This window comes from Ptychodera flava, chromosome 17, assembly GCF_041260155.1.
Source record: "Ptychodera flava strain L36383 chromosome 17, AS_Pfla_20210202, whole genome shotgun sequence".
NCBI lineage: Eukaryota > Metazoa > Hemichordata > Enteropneusta > Ptychoderidae > Ptychodera > Ptychodera flava.
The window spans coordinates 7668425-7690721 of record NC_091944.1 but is presented as its reverse complement, the minus strand read 5'-3'; the positions used below and the strand labels follow the sequence as shown (position 1 = coordinate 7690721).

Genomic DNA, 22297 nt, shown 5'->3' with positions numbered 1-22297 from the left:
GCACGTTGTTGTTCACGCGTGGTTTCATTTCGAAAACGGTCAGAAATCAGTGTAAAAGAGTAAGTCAGAAAATGTAAAAATACATTTTTTAAACGTACGACCTGGACTTGCCTATGGTCGCTTGGCTTTTCTCGGCAGCAACTACTATAGTCTCACTTTCCAGACCTCGTTCGTTTCGCTGACGCACTAAAGCATCAAAATAAAGTGCTCTGCTGGCGGTAGGGACAGACCACGGTCCCTCCTTGTGGAGGGACCGTGGACAGACATGCCGGGTAGCGAAGCGACCGAGTCTTCGCGACTCAATGCTAAGTCACACTCCTCAACGCTTGCGGCGTACTTTTCTATGATTATTATGAAAGACGGAAGCGACCGAGGTCTTGAAGTGGAGACTACTGACTGTGGGTCATGGCGTCACGGTTCACCCCACGATCTACGTAACAGCCTTCTGGTCATTCTGTCTTGTTATTTGTATGCCAACAGACCTTGAGAAAGTCTACGCACGAGCCTGTTACACAATGAGAGCTTGCTCAACTATCAAAGTGCATCTATTTGTTATTTTTGCGCACACCTTTGAAAGTGTCGGCTAAGGGAAGCAGATAATATATTTTGAGGTGACTTTCATTGTCTGAGAGAGGTTACACTTTCTTTTATCGATGGTTACTTTGGAGATAGACAACGAATGAAGAAAGCAAATACTCTCTGCCAGAAAGACGGAATATTAACATTGATTTTATGATGCTTCCCTACTGATATTTACCTCTCAATTAAAAGATAAAACAAAAGAAATTGAAGCTCACAGCAATCCGCCAAAGCGTTTTTGGGCAAATACTTTAGCGCCATATCTCTCCGGGTCTAAAACACCGGTAAATAGTCGCTAGCAAACTAAAAACATACATAAAGACAATGTTTTATCAATTTTGGTCAAGAACCAGTATTTTATGACAATATAAGAGTGGCTCGTGCTGCTACCCACCAAGCGACTACTTCTGACAAGTGCGCCCTCAATGTAAGTTCACTCTACAATTCCATCGGAGAATAAAACATTGTTTTCTCACAAATCTTTTAAATATCAAGCGAAGGCTAAACGATCATGGCTGAAGGTTGGAAAACTCATTACTTAAAGTCTAGCAACCTGTGCAGGTTGTACAGGTTTTCCATTCGATAAGTTGACCCGCTTGGCAGCTGCATTATGGGAAGGGTCACTAAGATGGGTTTATGTAAGCTAAGTACAAAACGAATGATCATTTATTGGAATTTCCTGGAAGAAGACGGAAATATTCTGCCGTTCAGGGTCGCTTTAGTCATATATGGGAGTTTGAGGTCGACTGCCAACTATCATGTGTCCATTCTTGCGAAAAAAGGCAAAAAGGCAACGCAAACTTACTTTGTATACAAACTATCTTGGTGAGGTAACAAAAGCACTGCGCATGAAAGTGAATAAACTTTGAACTCAAGAATGGTTCCACCGACATTTGAAAAAGTGCGGATAGGCTAAGAAAAAACATTGTTGCTTGCGCCATTTTAGAGTTGAAATGAATGCACATAATTACTAGCTTTCTTTGATGGCGATATGGACAGGTTGTTGTAAACAATGAATTATTACTATCACCATGGTTTCAAAAGAATTGTGATTACCAACACACATATTAACCAACAAATCAGTCTTACTATACTTACAAAGAAATTTGATCATACAACGCCTAGGTTTTCTTCTGTCACTAAATTTGCATGGCACATCTGATCTGCATGGCCCTCATCCACTCTGAGTGATTGTCCATCTATCATCTATAATCTTTACACAATTTGTCGGAGGAGGATATCTAATGATTCACTATAATCTCTATTGAATATTTTATTTTAAATTTTCATCTCTGAATCCCGTTTCAGTACGAATAAGACATAACATGACTTATAACACCATTGCAGTGATTAAAACTGTGATTCTCCCTGCTGGATTACTATATTTTTTTGAAAATGCAGAGATTTGACCTGTGGAGTTAACAAAACAGTAGACTTTTTAACCCCGGCCATTTATTGAAAATGTGTGATTGTGCTGTATATAATCTCCCCAGCGGTACGATGTGCCTGAACCCAATGAGGGACTTGACAGGGATGAGCGTTAACTTTTTGGTATTAGGTAAACTTAATCACAGTGCTAGCCTCTCATTGGTTGCATCGTTTATTCATCTCCTTCGATGATTTTGACCTTTGGTTGCTCAACTCAGAGAGATGACCTTGTTTGGCTATGCTTTAGCCTTTAGACTGACTATCTAGACTGCTGAGGTCATACCATTCTTGGTAGAAACTAAGGCAATTCAAGAGACACTAGATTAGAAACCGAAAAGCAAAAATAGGGATTGTGACAGAGTCTAGCTATTTGGTAGCGAGCGTGGCTGTATTCCTGAAAGTTATGAATCTGTTATAGAATAAAAAGAGGTTGTGAAATTGGTAACATAAGATTTCAACGATAGTCAGACCATGGTTGGAATACCAAATTCATTTCAAACTTATGAGGACTTGCCACAAATTTTACGCGTCTGCATGTATGGTTAAAGGAGGTCAGCCGTAGTTTTATAAAAGTCATAAGTCTCGAGACTCCTGGGGAATTTAATTTTACAAAAACTAGTATTTTGTCACCGACCGTTGACTGGTCTGAAAAAAATACTTCATTTTTGAACTTGTCAAGAAAGATGCTCAGTGAACACGAAATAAAATTCAATTTGAACCATGAATGACTATGCAATTCAGCCGAATTTCATATCATGTGTACATCACACAAGTTAAACCAGGGCTTTCTCTCGAATACGCGATTGCGCAAATTGCGCATTTCAGCTATCGTCTGCCCTGAAAAAGTTACCGAAAGCGCTGAAATCGCACACATAACACAGCAAGCATAGACGTTCACACATACTGTTAGGATCGGTGCATATTTCATGGATTTAAACCCCTCAATGCGGACTGAATCGTGTCCGAGGGAACAAAAACTTCAAATTCTGAGTCGGGGAAACTTGCGGGTGATAAATTGACAGAAGACGGAGAGCAGCCCAGCGTATCACAGGCTGACAAACATCATGATATCGATGTTAGTACGGGTGCTGCATGCGACATAGACGACGCAATTGAACTGGGTGATGATCGCAATGATTGAAGGAAGCGCTTCCTAAGAAAGCAAAATAAACAACAAAAGTGACTAAAGAGTCAAGTCTGCCCCGTATTTTTGATGAATGGGGCAGAAAGTGCCCCTTTCAATGAACATGCAGAGAAAACACTGAAGTTACCAGCGACAAACGATTTCGATCGGAGAAATTTATTTCTCACTTCGCGACAGATTGGCCAACATTAAAACCCCGGCCGAAATGCGGACAATAATAGCATACATTGAAAATTTAAGCTCTCACAATTTTTATTCGCACAAAAGGGTATGATTTCTTACCACTCTCCATAAAACAAGATGAACTAAAAAATATAAGCGTTTAAAAAACAATACATTGTGAAATTTTTGCAACGTTATTTGCCACTAAATGCATTCTAGTCCGGACATTACACGTACTCATGAAGTTAAATGCCATGTTGAACTCTGGGCATATCGACATGACTTTGGACGTATTAGGAGAAAATGTGCTTTAAAAACAGGACAGAAACACAGCACTGCAAAAGCTAATAACAAGTGAGATTTAACATCCAACTCGTGTTTGGAAACATGGTTATAATTTCTCGCAGTTTGATAGTATAGACAGACATTGATGTCTTCGCGTTACGTAAATTTGACACGTGACTTTGATAAATAGTGTGTGGGCGGGGCTACGGAGCTATAAGTGGGAAGTTAGGAAGTAGATAGTCATTTTAGCCAGACACTTCAGCAGCCTACAGACGGGTTCGTCCAAGTTATCATCAAATCGGAATCTTTTTTTTTCGCGCGCGCACTATCCTCAGCGATGGCAACTCGCAATACACAGAATATTGATACAACAGGTGGCAATACATCGACGCCATCGACATCGCAATCAAGCACGGCGAAAAGAACAATCGTGGCTCTTCCCGAGGAAGAAGTGACCAAAAGAATTACCGAATCGATGGGAAGGGTGTCGAGCCAACTGATGCAAGATTTAGACGAGCTGGTAACATCGAGGGTTTCCGCGATGGCAAATCAACTCCAGGAAGCACAAGCGGCCAACTCTTCAAATCAGATAGAAGCAATGAGGGCGATGAAGTGGTTGGAAAAGCCATCATTGAAAAAGAAAGGCAATGAATTGCAGTACAATCATAACGAGCAAGTAATAGACCACATGGAAAGCGCAGTTAATAAAGCAATAGACGATTCGAAATACATCCAGGCCAAAGATAAAATTGTGGAAGGTATTAGATGATTAAACACACACAAAAACTGATCTAGCTATCAGAATTGTCCAAGAACGGGTGGAAAACTGTAGATGAGTATGTCGCCCTCGAACTGGCTTCAGATGATGAACATTACAAGAAAATACAAAAGGCAGAATACCGGGCTGGACAAAAGCTGAAGGAACAGCGACGTGGCAAACAGTCTAAAGCTGCCACCTCTGGCTGATCCATCATTAATGAATGAATATGGAGAGGAATGTAATTCATTTATTAGAATGAGAGTATAGAGAAGACTGTGCCTCGTAACATAAAGGATGATGTGATCGTTTTGCGTGCAATTCGTTGAGGGCGCTCTTTGTGACACGACCTCTCTCACCAAACCAATTTCAAAAGTACTGACACGACATCGCATGTGGACTTAATGAAAGAAGTCAAAAACAACGTTTATTTACTACACAAGTTTAGCGTACATTCAAGAAGTTTTGAAAGTGGCAATATCTATGGTCGTTCTGTTGTAAATTAAAATATACAATAAACAATCTTGCTCTTCGAAAATCAGACAAGAAATGTTACAAAGAGATAAATTAATAGGAATACTGCAAGGGTAGCTGTCCTGAGCTAGCTAAAAGCTTAAGGTATTTATAAATATTTAAGTACAGTATACATTGTAATGTAAAGAGCGTGCAACGGTAAATATACAATCGCAATGGATGGAAGAATTAAGTTAACTTTACAATTTGTTCTGTGAAGGAAAGAAAATTGAAACAAAAACATCAAAATTATTAACTTGTACTTTTGTACTTTGCAAGTCGACAAGGATTACAGGGCTTATCTCGTGCTTTTATGATAATTGGTCTTGCATGCCTGAAAGTCAGAAACGCGATACTATGTGATAACGAAATTCTTGGTCTAGCCTTTTGAAAAATGAAGAAATGACATAACTCCTGTGACTAGATTGAACTACGAATACTAACATTGAAGATTTTCACTGGATAAAGAGATTCTGAAATTACTGTCCCTATAAAACACTTTCATAACCAGAATCCCGCTCCCAATATATCAAGAATTAGACGGAGGATTGAATTCTTAAGGTACTAGTAACATAATAATCGGATCAAATCACTGCAAAGCTCTTGGCATGGGTACAACTCCGTCTTCCTTGCCAGTCCGACCAACAAAACGTATCATCAAAAGACTCAAATGTCACAGTGACTTTAACACAGAACAAAAATGGACTGTGCAAAGGGTTTTGTCGACTTTAAATAATAGGAGATAGTGGTTCATCTATGACACACCAAATATCAGACATTAGGAGGGTGGTTAAATTATAAGTGAATCACAGCAAAAGTGAACATTTTCCAGCCTTGAAGTTGATGTTCATCACTAAATTTCTGAACAAAATATATCACAGCACTATACAACGAAAAAAGGCGCGTATTTCTAAAAGAAATAGGTGTGCTCCGAGTCCGCAAACTATGAAAATAATAGGTCACTATTTCGACCATGACAAAAAATACCATGTCCCCACTGTTAACAAAATCTCCGGACAATCAATCCATGACCGGATACCTTTCAAGGTCTTCAGTGGCAGTTCATTTGGACTACTTGGTACAGTCACTGCTTATGTAAAAGGATGTTTAAATGAAGACTTGGACTTGTACGAAAGCGTTACCCTCAAATTTGTTCATCTAAGTACGTTTAAGGTCACAGGAGACATGGTCTTGTGTGATATCTATATACATTTTTTACCTAATCACAATGTAGGTACATGAGGCCGGCAATTACGTCACTGCGAGGTGCTACGTGGGACTATTCCAAACGGATAATTTTCGAAAGTCATATACCGTTCTGGCGGTGCGATGTGTGATATTGTCTGCCAAAGTATTTGCCGCGCTCTCTCGGCGTTGAGGGGGCGTCCTGGTGACCTGAATTATTTTACCTTTGCGGAGAGTTTTGTTGAGTAGGGCACTACCACATTTGAACAGGTCTATCTGAGATATTTATATAAGATACAGTGCGTCAGACGTGAGTCGCCATGTGATATGGCCTCTAGATACCATACACCTCTCTGAAGCAAACACTCTCCAAGGCTACATCATGTTTGGTGTAAAACAGTTGTAATTTTACTGCGGGCTGTGACTAGTGGCTTGGCTTTGTTTAGAAATCGTGGTTGTCTTAAAGTAAGTTGCTGAGGCTATATTTGGTTGAAATATTTTGACACGCTAACCTTTTCTGTTTAGCAAGCGTGCAGTGTCCACCTCTGCATCTAAACTTCTCAGTGGACAAATGAAAAAACAGACAAACAAAAAAATAAAGTAAATTTCAGCAAAAAACGGACAGTACCCTAATCGAGCAACAAGGACACTAGATTGTGAGAAGGTTGATGGTGACGCAAAGGACAAAAAATAGCTTGGTATTAAATCTCCAGACGATGGTGAAGCTGCTTATAATCCGGGACATTTTCACGGCCATTCAGTAACAAGGGCAAAACAGGAAACGTCGCCGACAGAAATACCTTTATGACTTGCGGCCTGGCCTGAACTCGATCTAGGGTAACTGTTACAACGTGTACTGTAAACTGGAATGTGGGACTTTTAAATATAGCTTTATGGGCAAAAATAGGCAAGTTCACCAATAACGAAGAAGTCTTCAGTGTTCGTACAGGCAGGAACGGCTGCCACGATAATATCAACAATGGTACTATAGAGACTGCAGGTTTGAAAATACATGACTTATTACAACAGGGTTGATAGTCTGACATAGTTGACATCCAATAGTGACATGTCAGAGAATTGTGTGAGCACGTAACAGCTGTGACCGATGAATGAAAGTTCCGTCGAATAACATAAAGTACATACCATTTCCAGTAAACAACATACAATTATGCGAGTTGTTCGAATTAACGAGTTTCAAAATGCTTGCCTCTTGGTGGCGCCCTTCTGATTGACAGTCCGGAGTAATCCTCCTAAATATAACACAACCTGTACGAGGAAAAAGTCACTTGAAACTAGGCTAATAGAGTTCAACTTTCGAAACCTGTCCGTCACTTCGCTGGCGCGTCCCATCCAATCAGCGCATCCTCGTCCACGGATATTTTCAAAAGCTTCGCGGCGATATAGACATCCGTTTTAGCCTCCTCCGGGACATTAAATTTGTCCGTATAGATGTAATCCATAAGGATTCTAAGCGCCCTGGCAGTTGGTGGCGGTTTGACAAATTCCATGCCGTGTCCTCTTCCAACGTCATCGACGTGTTTGGTGTCTGCAGACAAGGCCTTTCTTATGACCTCACTCTTTTCTTTGAGCAAAGCCGAATGCACACGGTACTCGATGTCCTCGGCGGTGAGGGTAAAATCAGGCTCGGTCTTGTACCTGGAGTCGGTATACTTCACTCGTCTGACCTGGAACTCCACTTTGGTATGACTAGACACACTCACAGTTTTTTCCTCCTTCGGGTCGATCTTCACAACTTTCTTTGTCTCCTTTACTTCTTTTTGTTTCTTCTCGATCTTCACCTCCTTTTTTGGCGAATTTTGCTACGGACGAAACGAGATGAGAATTATGAAATTAGGTCTTTGCAAGATTATATCTCAGTCAATGATAGTATCTGTGAATACAACAGCGCTCGAAATAAGCTATACTGTGATCATCGCATACTTAAAGGTTTTCGCATGCGCTCACCATTTCGAAATCAGTTTCAATGACTTGAATAATTCCAGTCAGGTCATTGTCACAGGCCATTCGGACCCTTGCGATACAAATTGACCTTGAGTCTCCAGTTTCCCTTATGTTTCCATTTATAACTAACATATGGGAAGTTATTTTCGTAAATGTTGTTTTAGAGTTTTTCTCTCAGGGATTATGCGAGATTTAACGATCATTTACACACACCGTGGAAAAGGAACATGTTTGAGGCATGAGAAAATGCCACTCTCGAGACTCTGCTGTTATTCTCACAGCAATTGGTTGGCACTGATTCTCAACGGTGATACGGGAAATTCCCATTGTCCATCGGTGAGACTTAAAATTGTAACACAATACAGTCAATACTCAGTCTGTTAGAACTAAAATTTCAGCGAGAATGAAAGCAGAGTCTCACCACCGCACCGGTGAAAAAGTGGCACTTTCTCATTGATATCCCAGTGGCACATTTCTTTTCCACAGTGACAGCACGCTTGAGATCCGTAAGAATAAAGTATCTGAGAGGTCCCAAACACGCTCGACGAAAATCTGGGTCACTTTTTTATTTACTGCTTTTCAGGCAGCATGTTTCGATTCGATCGAGTATTATGTTGGCCCTAAGTTACGTTCTTCAATAAAAGATTTCTTTATCTAAAAAAAAACAAAACAAAAACAAAACCGTAGTATTGGTGGTCTGTGTGCGTACATTTCAATTAATCAATATATATATATATATATATATATATATATATATATATATATATATATATATATATATATATATATATATATATATAAATCATAAATTGATAGCAATTCAATGCACTCAGGCTGTAACTTGCTCCGGGTCTGATGGTAGAGCTTACTGCCATGGTTGAACGGGATAACTTGGTCGATTTCGAAATGTACACACAACTTCATGAAATTATGACCTATCATTTGGTTTCATTCTCGTAAGGAACGGAGCAAAATATTTTATATAATTCAATTAGCTCCGTACTGAGCTTTGCCGGATACATTTCACTATTCAGAAATATGAACTGCGGGTATTTGATATTTCAGTGACCTTTCATTACCCCTTCGTGACGTCATCAGAGTACATGACGCGATCCAGTTTCATTTTGATGACAAAAATCCTCTCCGATTATGCAGGGTTCAAATTTATAACACTCGTTATTGGTGTACTGTCGCGATAACATGGGTCATCGTTCCAGGAAGTTGTAATGATGTTATATATTTGCATATTTAATAATTGCTCATTATTTTTGCAAACGACACGACAACTTACGACTCGCAACCTGTAAGTATAGGTAAAATTTTAAGAAAAAATTAAAAACTATACAATTTGAAAAAAATTATTGGCTCTCTAGAACTAGGCCTATTAGCAATAAAACTTTAGTAGGAACAACAACCTTTGATTAGATCTTTTGCTGTTACATATGTAAGCTTAAAGCCATAACCATATGGTAATCTTAAATGGCTGATTATCCAGGCTGGTTGTCATAATTTTAAATTCACGGCCCAGAAATAGATTCCATGGTCTTCCGGACGTGAGTCAGACTAGGATAAATACAGTGTTCAAAAACGCCCCTCGGCTGTGACAGAGAAAAATCCAAGCTGGAACATTTTACCGTAATAAATAAAAATCCGTCTCGAACTCTGATTTTCCGATTCCGTGAGAGCGGTTCGCTAATAATCGGGGTGACAAAATCCAATCAGACACTCTTGTTCGTGACTCATTGTTTCTTGTTTAATGAGCGTTGACAGAAATAGGTCATGGAACAAGCATATCGCACGCAGCTTCGTGTGTGAATGTCAGGCTCGTGGGATTCCGGGAGTGGATGGAGACAGTCCGAAGTGTAAGTTAACAACGCAGCACCGTGACAAAATTACGACATAAAACTTGGCGGCTGGTTCACATTCACGGCAGACATTTTATTGAAGAAGGGTGAGGGATTTTGCGTTAATTAACTAAAAATCTAACCCGAGCGGGCAGCTGTTAGTTATAGTGCTCACATTCCTACGCACTTGACCCTAAAGATGCCAGGGAAGACTGCTGCATGGTACGGTGTTATCACGTTCCCTGCTGTGGTCATGGCAACGTGCTTGCGTGGGGCGCGTAACGGTACGCGCGCACACCGAAAACTCTATACAAAAATACAAAAGAAATGAACAGGCTCCAAGTTTAGGCAAACCGCAAACTATGTAGGAAAGCTTATATGCGCGCGATGATATACATCGGACAGTTACCCGTTCAGTATGAACAACCGAATGTTGCTATTAGCTTAGCCACAGGGGATTCGAAACAGGGTATGAAAACGTCTGATGACGCTACATGTAAACTCCAGATAAGATAGCGTGGAGTGGCAGAAAAACTTGCGAAATGTAGGCGCAGAGTTCGATTAAAGCACGACACAAAGGCTCCATTTTACCCGGTTTTCTGGTAGAATAATTAACATTCAAGGCTAGACATAGACACCCGGGAATAGAGTAAAGAGTGTCAACACGCACAGACAGTAAACAAAACCTGATGCGCCAAATCAAGTATTCGTGGATTAATTTTCTCTAGGTGATTCTAAATATGATTATGCACGCAGCACAAAGATGCCTGAGACACTAAAACGGTGTCAGTGACATCAAGCATGATCGAGCCTCTGTGGTTCAAGCAATTTATGAACGTTTGTCCACTAATTATCTGTTTCAAAGAAACAGTAGAACGGAGAGGTATATCGACTGAATAATTTAAGCTTCAACGTGTTATAAACCATATACATATTTAATTACTGCGATTTTCATATTAAATAGCCCCGGATCGTTGACAGATGTTTCGGGTATGCAAACGTAAAATTCTTTCGGCGTCGCACGTTATGCGTCTTGCAGAAAACAGTTCTCCATTACGCTAGCCGAGAACAGTTGCTTTGTATTGATTTTATTCGCAGTACAGGCACCGAGTGTGAAAACAAGTGCTGAGAAATGGGAGTTGCCGTTTCGCACTTCCAAAATGGCGGCGTCTTTACATTGAAAAGACGGTGGCTCATTTATATGACTGAAAGCGCAGCCTATATGAGCCTGCTTTATTGTTAATGCTGCTCGCATGACAAAAATGTAAAGAAATTTCTTGTTCGCGACATGTCAAAGTGATTTATACTCCGTTAGTAGGGCCGACATCAAAGCGCAGTACATGCCGAAGTATCCACAGAAATCGGCGCGAACAAGGCGGAACTCGGTACCTCGCTATTAATAAAGCGTATTTACAATGCACCGTTGTTTTAAAGAATATGCCATACGTTATATAATCACGGTTGCTACGACAGCTATCCATCACATGACAGCGGGCAATATCCTGGGATTTTTGAGAACTGCCGATTGGAAACATGACAACCTAATCAGCAATAGGATCGTTAATATGCAGTACATAGACTCCGCTCTGACAGTCAATGTTCGCATAAACAGCTCTCGGCTGTGGGTGGGGCCCTTCGCCAATATGACAGAAAAATTCACAAAATAATGTCATTGCTTCTCCGATGACGTTTCTCCTTATTTTCAACACCATGTTCAATCATAAGAATTGAGGTGGCGTATGATTTTTATTCGAGGAAATGGCCTATATCGTGAAAAAAGCAAAATGGCGACGAACGCGAAAGTCGTGATGCAATGCAACGTACGTTGTATCTCACTCACCTTCTTCTCCTCCTCGGTCGCTTTGTTGTCGACGTTTTGCGTCGCTGCCGTTTCGCCACTGCCATTCTCGACAGCTGTGGTGTTCGTACTCTCCCCTCGCCGCTTTGCCATTAATTTTCGGTAGACGAACATTTTGCCGTATTTCGATGGCGATTTTGTTATTTTTTATCTCTTCCTACAGACCGGCTACAAGGAGAACGACTGCGATCCGACTCGGCCTTATTTATTGCATACACACTCACACGCCCAGCAGCGACCCTTCGTCGCCGATAAGGTCATCCAAAATTTGCATATGAATGCCGATTGCGCGCCATTGAAAGTCGTATCTGTCTTGCGGAGATTCCCAAATATAGCTGTACTATCGAATATCGTTCAAGGTCGATAGCCTGAACGGAAACAGAATAGAGCGCACAGTTTTCGTCTTTCCCTTAAATTAACATAAATAATGAATGAGTTTGTTGCGAGATGGTAGTTCTCGGCGCAGCGAAAGAACTATTTCTGCAGGCTACTTTTAAAATTTGTAAGATCACCGGTTCTACAACTTCCTCGTTAAAATAGTGAACAGTAGAGCGGGTCTTCCGCTCAATTGTCTGTGGTTAAAACTAGTAGACGAAGCGTCGGTTCAGATCCGAGATCCCCAACAATGTACAAATTACTACAATGCGACTACCAAAACCAGTAGGCTAAAGGTTGTAATTTGTGTTTGAATTGTTCGCGTCATTTTCTGTCTGAAAGTTTGCCTAGCCGAATTCTGACGACAGACTTTTCATGTTTTTATATGTAAGGTCTCTTTCAGTATAAAACCTTACGCCCACGGCTCAATGGGGCGAGTTGTTGTCGCAGTTGTTGAAAGGAAGCACAACAGAGGCATTCAAAAACACACTGTCCCTCTCAATAACGCGAGCTCAGCGGACCGTGAAAAGAAAAACTTAAGTTCAAGAGGTCAATAACCTTTTGGAGTCTGACCTTAGACAGCAACACCCGATCATGTCCGCTGAGCACAGCGTGAGAACTGTACAAATATAAAGCGTCATGTTGGTGTTCGCCTGTTAATCAGGTTTCTTGGATACCGCCGATTTTATCATTCATACATAATGAAAGCTGCGTTAGCTGATTATATATAGGCCTATACATATTTTATAGGCCTATCTATATCTATCTATCTATCTATCTATCTATCTATCTATCTATCTATCTATCTATCTATATATATATATATATATATATAATATATATATATATATATATATATATATATATATATATATATAATATTTGTAACCACGCGGCCTGCTTATGTGTCATCGTTGACGATGTTATATGAATTTCAGTCAGGCCTAGAATTCACTTCTTAATCAATATTAACATCGCATACACAGCGTCGCAAGACTTACACTTTCAACATTAACTAGAATAGTGAAAACTACCTTATTATCCCACGAAAGGGACAACAAGGTAATATTTTGATATGTTACTGGGTATTTCTGTTTCATTGAGGACATGCAGTAAATTTATATTTTTTTTGCTGAGTAAAATGTGCACAACCAATCTGGTGAAACAATTAAGTTAGATAGGGATGGCTTTGTTTTTCAAGTTCTCATCGGCTTTTCTCGTTTGCCGCCCTCTGTGTATGGTGGAAAGCGGAAACTCAAAAAACAGAAAAACAAGACAAGGGTAAGACATTCATTACTACATCAGATGTGCGACTTTCTGCTAACAAAATTCTTCTCCCGAGCCAGCGTGTGTAAAATATGATTATTTCGCGGTAATATCCGGCATCAACCAGAAATTACGTCAAAATAGTGAAATGTTGTCTATTTTTACATAGTTTTTGTCGATATTTGATGAACATTAACCTCGGAAGACAAATCTCAAAGAAGCCAAGAGACATGCAGTTTTACGTGACATGTGCAGTTTTAGACTCCTACAGATCACCGTGACGTTTGTATCAGAATGCGAACTTTGCGCGCGTTGAAGACTGCTATGTTTACTTTGCAATAGATGCGGGAAGATAGCTTTCGACGACTTTCAGGTGTGGAAGGGATTAAAGCTTTTTATAAAGGGAGGAATACGCCAGAAAAAGTTCGTCAGGCCGCTGTGCCCGACTTAAACTGTTAAATTCAAATTCGAATCGTGTGTAAGCAAAACCCATATATATGTAACGTCTGATATACACGCACGCTTACGCGTGTGAACGCAGCCTCGCTGTATGTAGTTTTGGCATTCTTGGCAATGAGAAGCAGACTTTTGACCTTTGTGGGATCTAAATGTCCTTGGCTTGTTGCCAACGTTGTTAAATATCTTTAGTATTACCACGCTATTAAAACAAATCAAAAATCGAAAGTATTCGAAAGCTTCTGAAGCTGAAACAATATTCACTTTGCTCAAGTATCTAAACTGTATCAAATCTATACTTTTGATCAGATCAATTGGCACGAAGTATGCAAGTAACAAGGCATTTTTGATGTTGCAGAAAGTTCTAGGGACCTTGACAACCTAAAGGGGCGTGCTGTTGAAAGTGTAGCTATTCCATAAAAGCTACCGACTTTTATTTTTTAAGAAGAAAATTGGAAATTAAGCATCGTCATTCTGACGGTGCACGTGGGTGTCTGCTCGCGAGCTGCTGAAAATTTGGTGACAGTAGAATCATTCGGGCCAAATTCTCTCATTGCGACAGTCATGTTAGGCCTGGGGGCTATATTTGCATAGCTAGCATAACACAAAAAGGGAACTATTTTAAATTTTAAAATCACCGATGGTACATTCTTCCTCAAACTTCAGATCCATGTTCCAGGCCAGAGCAGTCGCTTCACCGGTGTCACATTATTTAACAACATGGTCTATTACTTTTTATCGTCTGAACCGCCGACCCCTTGAACAATCGTAGAAACTATAAACAATCCTGGAATGCGCACACTTAAAAATTGAAAACTCCACTTATCCTCGTATGTTCTCAAGCAACAGGCGAGATTATGATAGTATCTCGCTCGGGCTCGACGCGATCAATAGGGACAGAAAAGATCTTCGATGGCCACACAGAAGAAACGACACAAAAAGGATGACAGGTCAGTTTAGCTGTTTCATTTACATAAAAATGAATCGTGATTATCACGTCATTTGTTCAAGGTCATTACATTCTGGAAATGGAAATTTTAATAAACTTAACCGTTCTGACAAATTGAAAATAGCTGATACCTATCCTTATTAACGAGCATCGAAAAATTGGGACAAGTCTATTGGTTAGCTTAGACGACAACCCCAAACACCGTGACTCTTCAGCAGTTCTAAAAGCCATGATACAGAGTGAATAATGGTACGTGGAAAGAAACTATTCAATCCCTTTATCTGTCAGTGCTCGCACGGTTTCAGGCAAGGCACACTACTTTCTTCGACGCTTGATTTTCTATTATGTTTGTCAAGCATACACAACATTTTTTACTGGTCAAGTGAAATCGACAAGCCTTAGATAACGCTCAGCATCGATGGATCACTGAGAATTCGTTTACGGAGTGATTGTGTGAGGGCGGTAATTGAAGTGGGTCGTTTTCATCACTTCACTGGCATCACAGCCTCTGACGCCCTCATGAGACAAAATAAGAGAACCTACAGCAAAAAATTACACTCCCGGCCTCTGAACCTTCTGCACACGTGCACTTCATACGTAAATAGACAACAGGAAAATAATCACAGCGATGGACGATTGTTCTCCACTGCCGAGTTATTAGAGTTGAATAGCGCCATCGAGGTTACAGATGACTTAATGAAAGCGCGCCCCGGCCATCGCTAGTGAATCATGAATAAAGTTTGCGCAGTTCTGGTGTAAGTTTACTTATTGCAAGTTGCAGGTATCATCGGCAGGATATTGAGAAAGATGTTTTTATGTTTGAAACAATTAAACAAGAGACAAAAACCACTTTAAATTTGTAAATTATTAAGTCATTACGGTTCGCATCCCATGCTAACGTCTTTTAAACATGTCGTTGTAAATTTAAACGACTCGAAGAATTACAACAGAAAACGTGTTGACATGTTTATATTTTTTCACCGATTTTGTATTTGATAATCCTCCACTTACACAACATGGACATTTATGCGAATCAATACTTAGCTTTTATGTAAACAGTTCTGGTCTATACGTTACAATGCTGAACCATAAACAGAAGAGCGCATGACTATGGCCAAACATACTGAAAATACAACATCGGGTCACAACACGCATGGCGTAAGTGTTAAATAAATACCGTAATTTCAACAATAAATAAAATTCATTCCCTTGCCGGCCCTTTTAACTGACTGATCAACCTCAAACTTTCAATATAAGGAAATCTGCCAAATTTTCATTATTCGATGGTGAAACAGTTGTTTTGCGTCATTTAATAAACGGCATAGTGTTGCAAAAAATTGTTGATCATCCTTTTTACTTAAAAAGTTGCAAGTTAACCCAATACCTTTGACCCTCTTACGTGATAGAATAGGCTATGATTAAAAGTGATGGCATCGAGGTATACTCTCCCCGTCCGAGTTCAAAGTTCAAATGAAGGGCTGGATAATTTCATGTTAAGTAAACAATTCAATGTCGAATGTTCTGATGTGATGTCGGCCGCCATGCATGTATGATATCGCTGGTTTTCAAATCGATACAATTGAAATATTTGTGAATGTTTAAAGAAGGTATACGAAATCTATAGATTTCAAATGAGATTGGCTGACTCGGTGTTGAGCAGTAGTGGTCAAGAGGATACACTGCTACTTCATTTCTGTTGAAGACGGTAGCTATAGGTAACGCGAAACATGTTTAAGGGGACAGATGATAACGAAAGAGTTCAACTGAATGTGGTTGAAACGTACGAATAGCATCACTACATGAAAGTTGCCGCAAGTCTTGGCTAGATTTTTATGGTGGGCGCTTTTGAGAGGAAGATAACTGTATCTATGTCTGGTGAGCATGTTGCATGGTGGGAGTTTTTGCAGATTTACGTAACTGATGATAGTATCTGCACGATTACGATTGACAGAACAAATAACGGTACCATTATGTGGCTATCACATGTAAATTGTAATCTTCAAAGAATGTTAGATTTCTCAGTATCAACCAAAATATGCATCCGGTGAAAAACGAAATGATGTATTTCCTGCCAATATATTTGAACCGGGTATCTTGAAATCGATACATAGTGGTGAATATACGCATTCTGGATAAGACTGTTGACAAAAATCCTTTAATTAAAAGATTAAGTATTCAGATACATGTGTTGAATGGGAAAGGAACGATTGAAATATTAGTGGCAGGCAGAATCAGTGACTGTGCATAAAATATAAAGTATCCTAGACAAGGATACAATCGAGATTTGTTGAGCTTGCAACACCATGCCATGCTTGCGGAGATTGCAGCGCCCCCCAGTGCCGATGTTTCGCTTACCAGTTGTTTGTTCACTTTCTCTTTCTCAGATCTTCTAATGCGTCAGTTTACAGGCAGAAAAGTGGAATCGTCAGATGCAGAGTGTATCAAGAATCTGAAGTAAAGTAAGCAAGAGAGACAGACAGACGTAAAGAGACAGACAGAGTCAGACCTAGATAGAGAGACGGAGAGAGACATAGATGCTTTTATACTATGGAGCATTGTGGAATGTTAGTTTATCACCGGGAATATATTTTTATGAGAAAGCCAAAATGGTCGATCTATATTTGGAGACCCTTAGGGCGCTGTGTTTATTGATTCAATCTATCCTACTCAACACATCACATGGCGATTAATCAGTTGGAGATGATAGATTCAATTGTTGCCATCGTCTATGCTTAGAACAACCTGACAAGGCCAGGTTTTGACTTCCTCAGTCTCTATACAATTAAAATACTTAGGTGATCTATAGCAATAAAGGGCTTTACTTTATCACTGGTTCATTCCGTGTTTTAAACAAAATGAATTAAAACTGTCATTTACAGACAGAAAAGAATTATTAGAAAATACATTAACCTTTAAGAGGGAGGTTTAATAATCTTATTTCATTTTTATTGGTTTACATTTGACGGTGAAGAAACTAGTTTACATGTTACAGCAAGCACAGGAAAGCCAGGATAAACAAACATACAAACAAACAAATAAACAATACATCAATAAATAACACCATATATGTAATATATTCGAGATGCGACGTCAGTATCACTGCTCATTACTGACGTCGCATCTTGAATACGTTGCATGTTTTATTTATTTATTTTATTTATTTGTTTGATTGATTAATTGTTTGCCTATTTGTTTGTACATCCTGGCTTCCCTGTGCAGCAAGTAACCAACTTTGTAAATTATATTTCTGGTGACCGATCAGACCATGCAATTGAAAACAAGAGTAAATATTTGTCGACTGGGAAGGAATGCGGCTTCTTGTCATACCCTGTAACAAAGGAAGATTTAATTGAGACACGAAACAATAGACAAGGTTCAGCGATACCTCTTTAACTGTCCAACTTGATGAATTAAGTCCTTAGGCCTCTTGTAACGCCGAAAACAAACATACATCTTTTCGATACCTGCCCTTAGGCGGGTAGCTTTGAAAAGCAACATAATCAGTACCAGTAGCGCCGTTGGGCAGGCGTGGTTGCGTTCAAATCTCGACCTAGAGTGTGTCTAGTGCGCATGACATGACACAGTGACCGGTTCGTGGGAATACGATTACGTCGTTCATGGGAAGCACAACGCAGAAAAAGAAATCTCGCGAATCGTTCTCCTTCATTAAACGGTGATTGTTTCGTTATCTGTGGTTATTAACGGTACAGCTTGCTCTTTGCATAATTAGATCTGAATCGTCCTATATCTCTCGCCAGTTGCAGATTTGCGCCATCGCAACAAGCCGCCGTCTGGAATTCCGGTTTCGTCTGTATCTGATAAAAGTTGGTGTGCGCAGTCACAGAAAAGACGCCCCTTCTTCACGGAACAGGAACAGAAGTAGCCAGTCCACCATCACTCCTGGTCCCGTTAACACTCTGGAGGCGTAGTGGCTGACACCGCTGAAAGGGAGAAAGTTCATAGTTCGCCGGGAGAAGCAATAGAACCAGAGCGTCTGTTTGTCCACGCACAGCAGACGTAGAACAGCTTTCAACAGCGAGTGTTTTTGTTCGTCGAGTGACTGCGCCTTACAGCCATTAAAACCCCGGTTTGATAACTGTGTGTGCCAGGAGACGTTTACAGGGAGGATCCGATGGTGAAGTTAATGATTAGCGAATCGCTTTCTCATCGCTACGCAATGTCAGTCTCAACCAGCGGTTGTTTATACACTTAAACCATAAACATTTGACGACGCTGTATTCCGCCAGTGCGGCCTTGTTTCACTTGCACATCGTCGCGTGGGCTTCGTACCGTACGAGGTCGTGAAGCCGAGGAGATGCAGAGACAATTCCTTCTGCTATCGCTGTATTTACCAGGTAATTGCTGATTAATTGTTATCTCTAATCTACGCATACACTTAAGCAATTAAGACCCAGGAACGGGTTCGAATGCCCAGGGGGCTCATTAATTGCATATCTGTGGCTACCATGGTGGGGGCCGGGATACATTCGCTCGATTAAAATGGTACGTAATTCTCACTAGGCACGCCCGCTCTGAAACCGCGGCCGTAGCATGCTTAGTTTGTGCTCTGTCGTACATGAGTCTACCAACCATGTTGTCGGCCCCTAGCTATCTACTAATTTGCCTCTCAGAAGGCCACATCTGTATCTACATCGAATGCCTGGTCGTTTGCAGACTCACGCCGATTGCGGTTTAGGTACCAGAACTTACAACACACGCTAAGCCGCTGAATGCACCATATATATTTGTCTATACACTATTCTCAGTCCCGAAAACGGCCTCTTTGAGTGTGGTATCGAACGACAATATTCTTTTGTAATTTTATTGTCTAGATTTTAAAGACCAAAACCCATTTTCGTCAAAAGGGTAGTTGTTGACAGCGCTGGCTAGTACCGCATTGTTTATCGCCCTGGATTATTGATTCAGTGGACGCTTTCAAGGACTGGCAACGCAATGAAACCGCCATACCGCCTCGCTCGGTACCTCATGACGAAATTAAAAACAAAAGTATTCGGAGATGCCAGTAAGCATTTCATGATATAATTATTTGTAGCCAATAGTTATATTCTCATTGATTGGAGCATGGATCAATTATTTCAATAATCGTAGAACAATTTCTGCGGTTTTGGTTGGAAAATGCTTGCCAGCGTGTTACATTTGTACACCGACAATTTGTACAACGCATGCATGCAGAAGGTCATGCGCAAAGAGCGAGGTAGGGCTGAGATATCTAAAACATGAACTATGCAAATACTTAAACTATGACAAATTAAACATGCTCTATAGCGGTAGTTCAGGTGGGCGGCGATGAGAGTCAAGTACTGGAACGAGTGTGAAGTGAAGAAATAATCACGCAAGGAGTGGACCTAAACAAAGTCGTGGAATTAATCATATTTGGTTCGCTGATTTCGTTGCTTTGCGAGATAGGCGTGCACTTCCTGATAAACAAGTGTCAAGTGTTTTTAAGTTGGGTTGATCCAAGTGGCATTCCTTTTCGGGCGAGATTGTGGCACTACAACATTCATAGCACAGTCACAACCTTTTAATTTGCACGTAATTGGCTAGACCTGCATTGCCGACCAACAGAACGGCCTACGTCGCCGACAAAAAAGTAGGTCATAGTTGAAAATGGGATTTTGCCGCGTCACAGATAATCACGCACATCAACCTTCCGTCAAAGATTTTGGAATTTTTGTACGTGTTAGCCAATGATCAACTCTCTAACCTTAAGTAAATTGAATTCACACAAACTGGTTGTTGAAAATGTGAGATAGAAGACCCGCAGGCGAAAATAATTGGTGGCTCATATTACAAACGAAGGTTTTGTTTACGCTCATACAAATGGCGTAACGCTGCTTTTGGATGACCTATGACACAATGTACAACCAAAGGGACAGTGACTACCAACTTTAGAACTTAGACTACTTTGATTTCGTGCCACGGTTTCGGGAATAAACGGGAAAACAAGTGAAGAGGCTTTCAATATTTAAAGTTGACCGTTTGATTGTATATTGACTGGTATGCTTATCCAACAGCACTGTAATAATACAGTATTACACAGTCTGTGAAATGCGGAAACGTCAATATTCAAGGAAAGCAGTACACTGGAACATTAATTTGTATTTCCTAAAATAAAATCGTCCGTCCTTGCACTGATTCGTTTTGCAGTAAGTTGATATATACTACTCATAAATACATTTCACAAATCATAGTACATGGGCATACTTGTCGGAATACATACATAGATACACACATACATATATATATGTAAGCATCTGTACACTTACACACACATATATATATAATATATATATATATATATATATATATATAATATATATATATATATATATATATATATATATATATATATATATATATATATATATATATATATATATATATATATATACCGTACTCTCTGTGCCCAAGTTCAGAGGTTGCCATAAAGCCATTATGGTAATAACCGGGAGGGCACATTGTATACATTTTGTGTATATATATATATATATATATATATATATATATATATATATATATATATATATATATATATATATATATATATATATATATATATATATATATATATATATATATATATATACATATATATATATATTATCAGTTTGTAGTGTTAATACAGGCTGCTATATTCTGAAATATCTGTTAAATTGATAAATGACCCATAGTACTAACGAATGTCAATTCTATGTGATTCATGCTGTCAATGGTAGACCTTGAAGAATACATGGATTTGAGAAAATCTCCTGTCTTACTTGTGGTTAGACCGCGTGGCAATAATTGATAAACATGCCTCAGCTATCAGACCAATGAGTCAAATTTTGCTACATGTTTAAAAGAATTCCATAAATGTCACGACCTCTTGCCTTCAAAAGATATGAGCATTGTCATCTTGGCACAAGTACGAAGTACATGGTGTTGACATCCAGGAATAAAATGAATAACTACATTTGACGGCGAAATGTCTTTACTCAACAGTTGAAAATATTGTACGCGATAGCACTAATTACTTTTATAAAAGTAAACTACTTTACTCTGCTAAAGACCGAAGTTAAAATTTAGTTCTTTCTGTCTGAGGATTGCAGGATGCATGAAACTTAGTAACATATATTATTACTTTGTACTTGAAGTAATTTGTGTTATTATATATATATATATATATATATATATATATATATATATATATATATATATATATATATATATATGCGTACAGACACACACACACCATACAGTCTATACACGCAAACTCAGTCATTCTGGACATCGTCTATTATCTATTGTTTCTTCATGTTACATGTAACATGTCGCTGTAAGACAAACATGTATCCAGTCAGATCTGTTTGTTTTATCAGTGTCCATTCACCTTGGCTGTATTCCAGGGTGACTTGCAGGAGAGGGGGCGGCCCCTCTTTGGAAACTGACACCGAACGGGTATCGCTAATTACAAAGGACATCTCCTAGCTCCGGTGCATTTAATTCGACCCGCAACCTGAAGGCAGGGAGTTTA

At 39.6% G+C, this 22297-nt stretch overlaps 2 protein-coding genes across 3 annotated transcripts in view; one reads left to right on the top strand and one right to left on the bottom strand.

Moving 5' to 3' along the window:
• Positions 1-4751: 4751 nt before the first annotated feature.
• LOC139115292 (uncharacterized) lies at positions 4752-12053 on the bottom strand. The gene is made up of 2 exons (XM_070677304.1): positions 11700-12053; positions 4752-7873 (listed from the first exon to the last, which is right to left on the bottom strand). Exons 1-2 carry the CDS (start codon positions 11829-11831, stop codon positions 7382-7384), a joined length of 624 nt encoding a protein of 207 aa, XP_070533405.1. The 5' UTR covers positions 11832-12053; the 3' UTR covers positions 4752-7381.
• A 6281-nt stretch (positions 12054-18334) lies between these two features.
• Positions 18335-22297, top strand: part of LOC139115291 (uncharacterized protein YfbL-like) — a 28725-nt gene continuing 24762 nt past the window's right edge. The window contains exon 1 of one of the 2 annotated variants that reach the window (XM_070677302.1): positions 18335-19118. In XM_070677302.1, coding sequence (XP_070533403.1) covers positions 19079-19118 — 40 coding nt within the window. In that variant the 5' untranslated portion in view covers positions 18335-19078. The remainder of the gene's footprint in view (positions 19119-22297) is intronic. The other variant, XM_070677303.1, reaches the window with a different exon arrangement.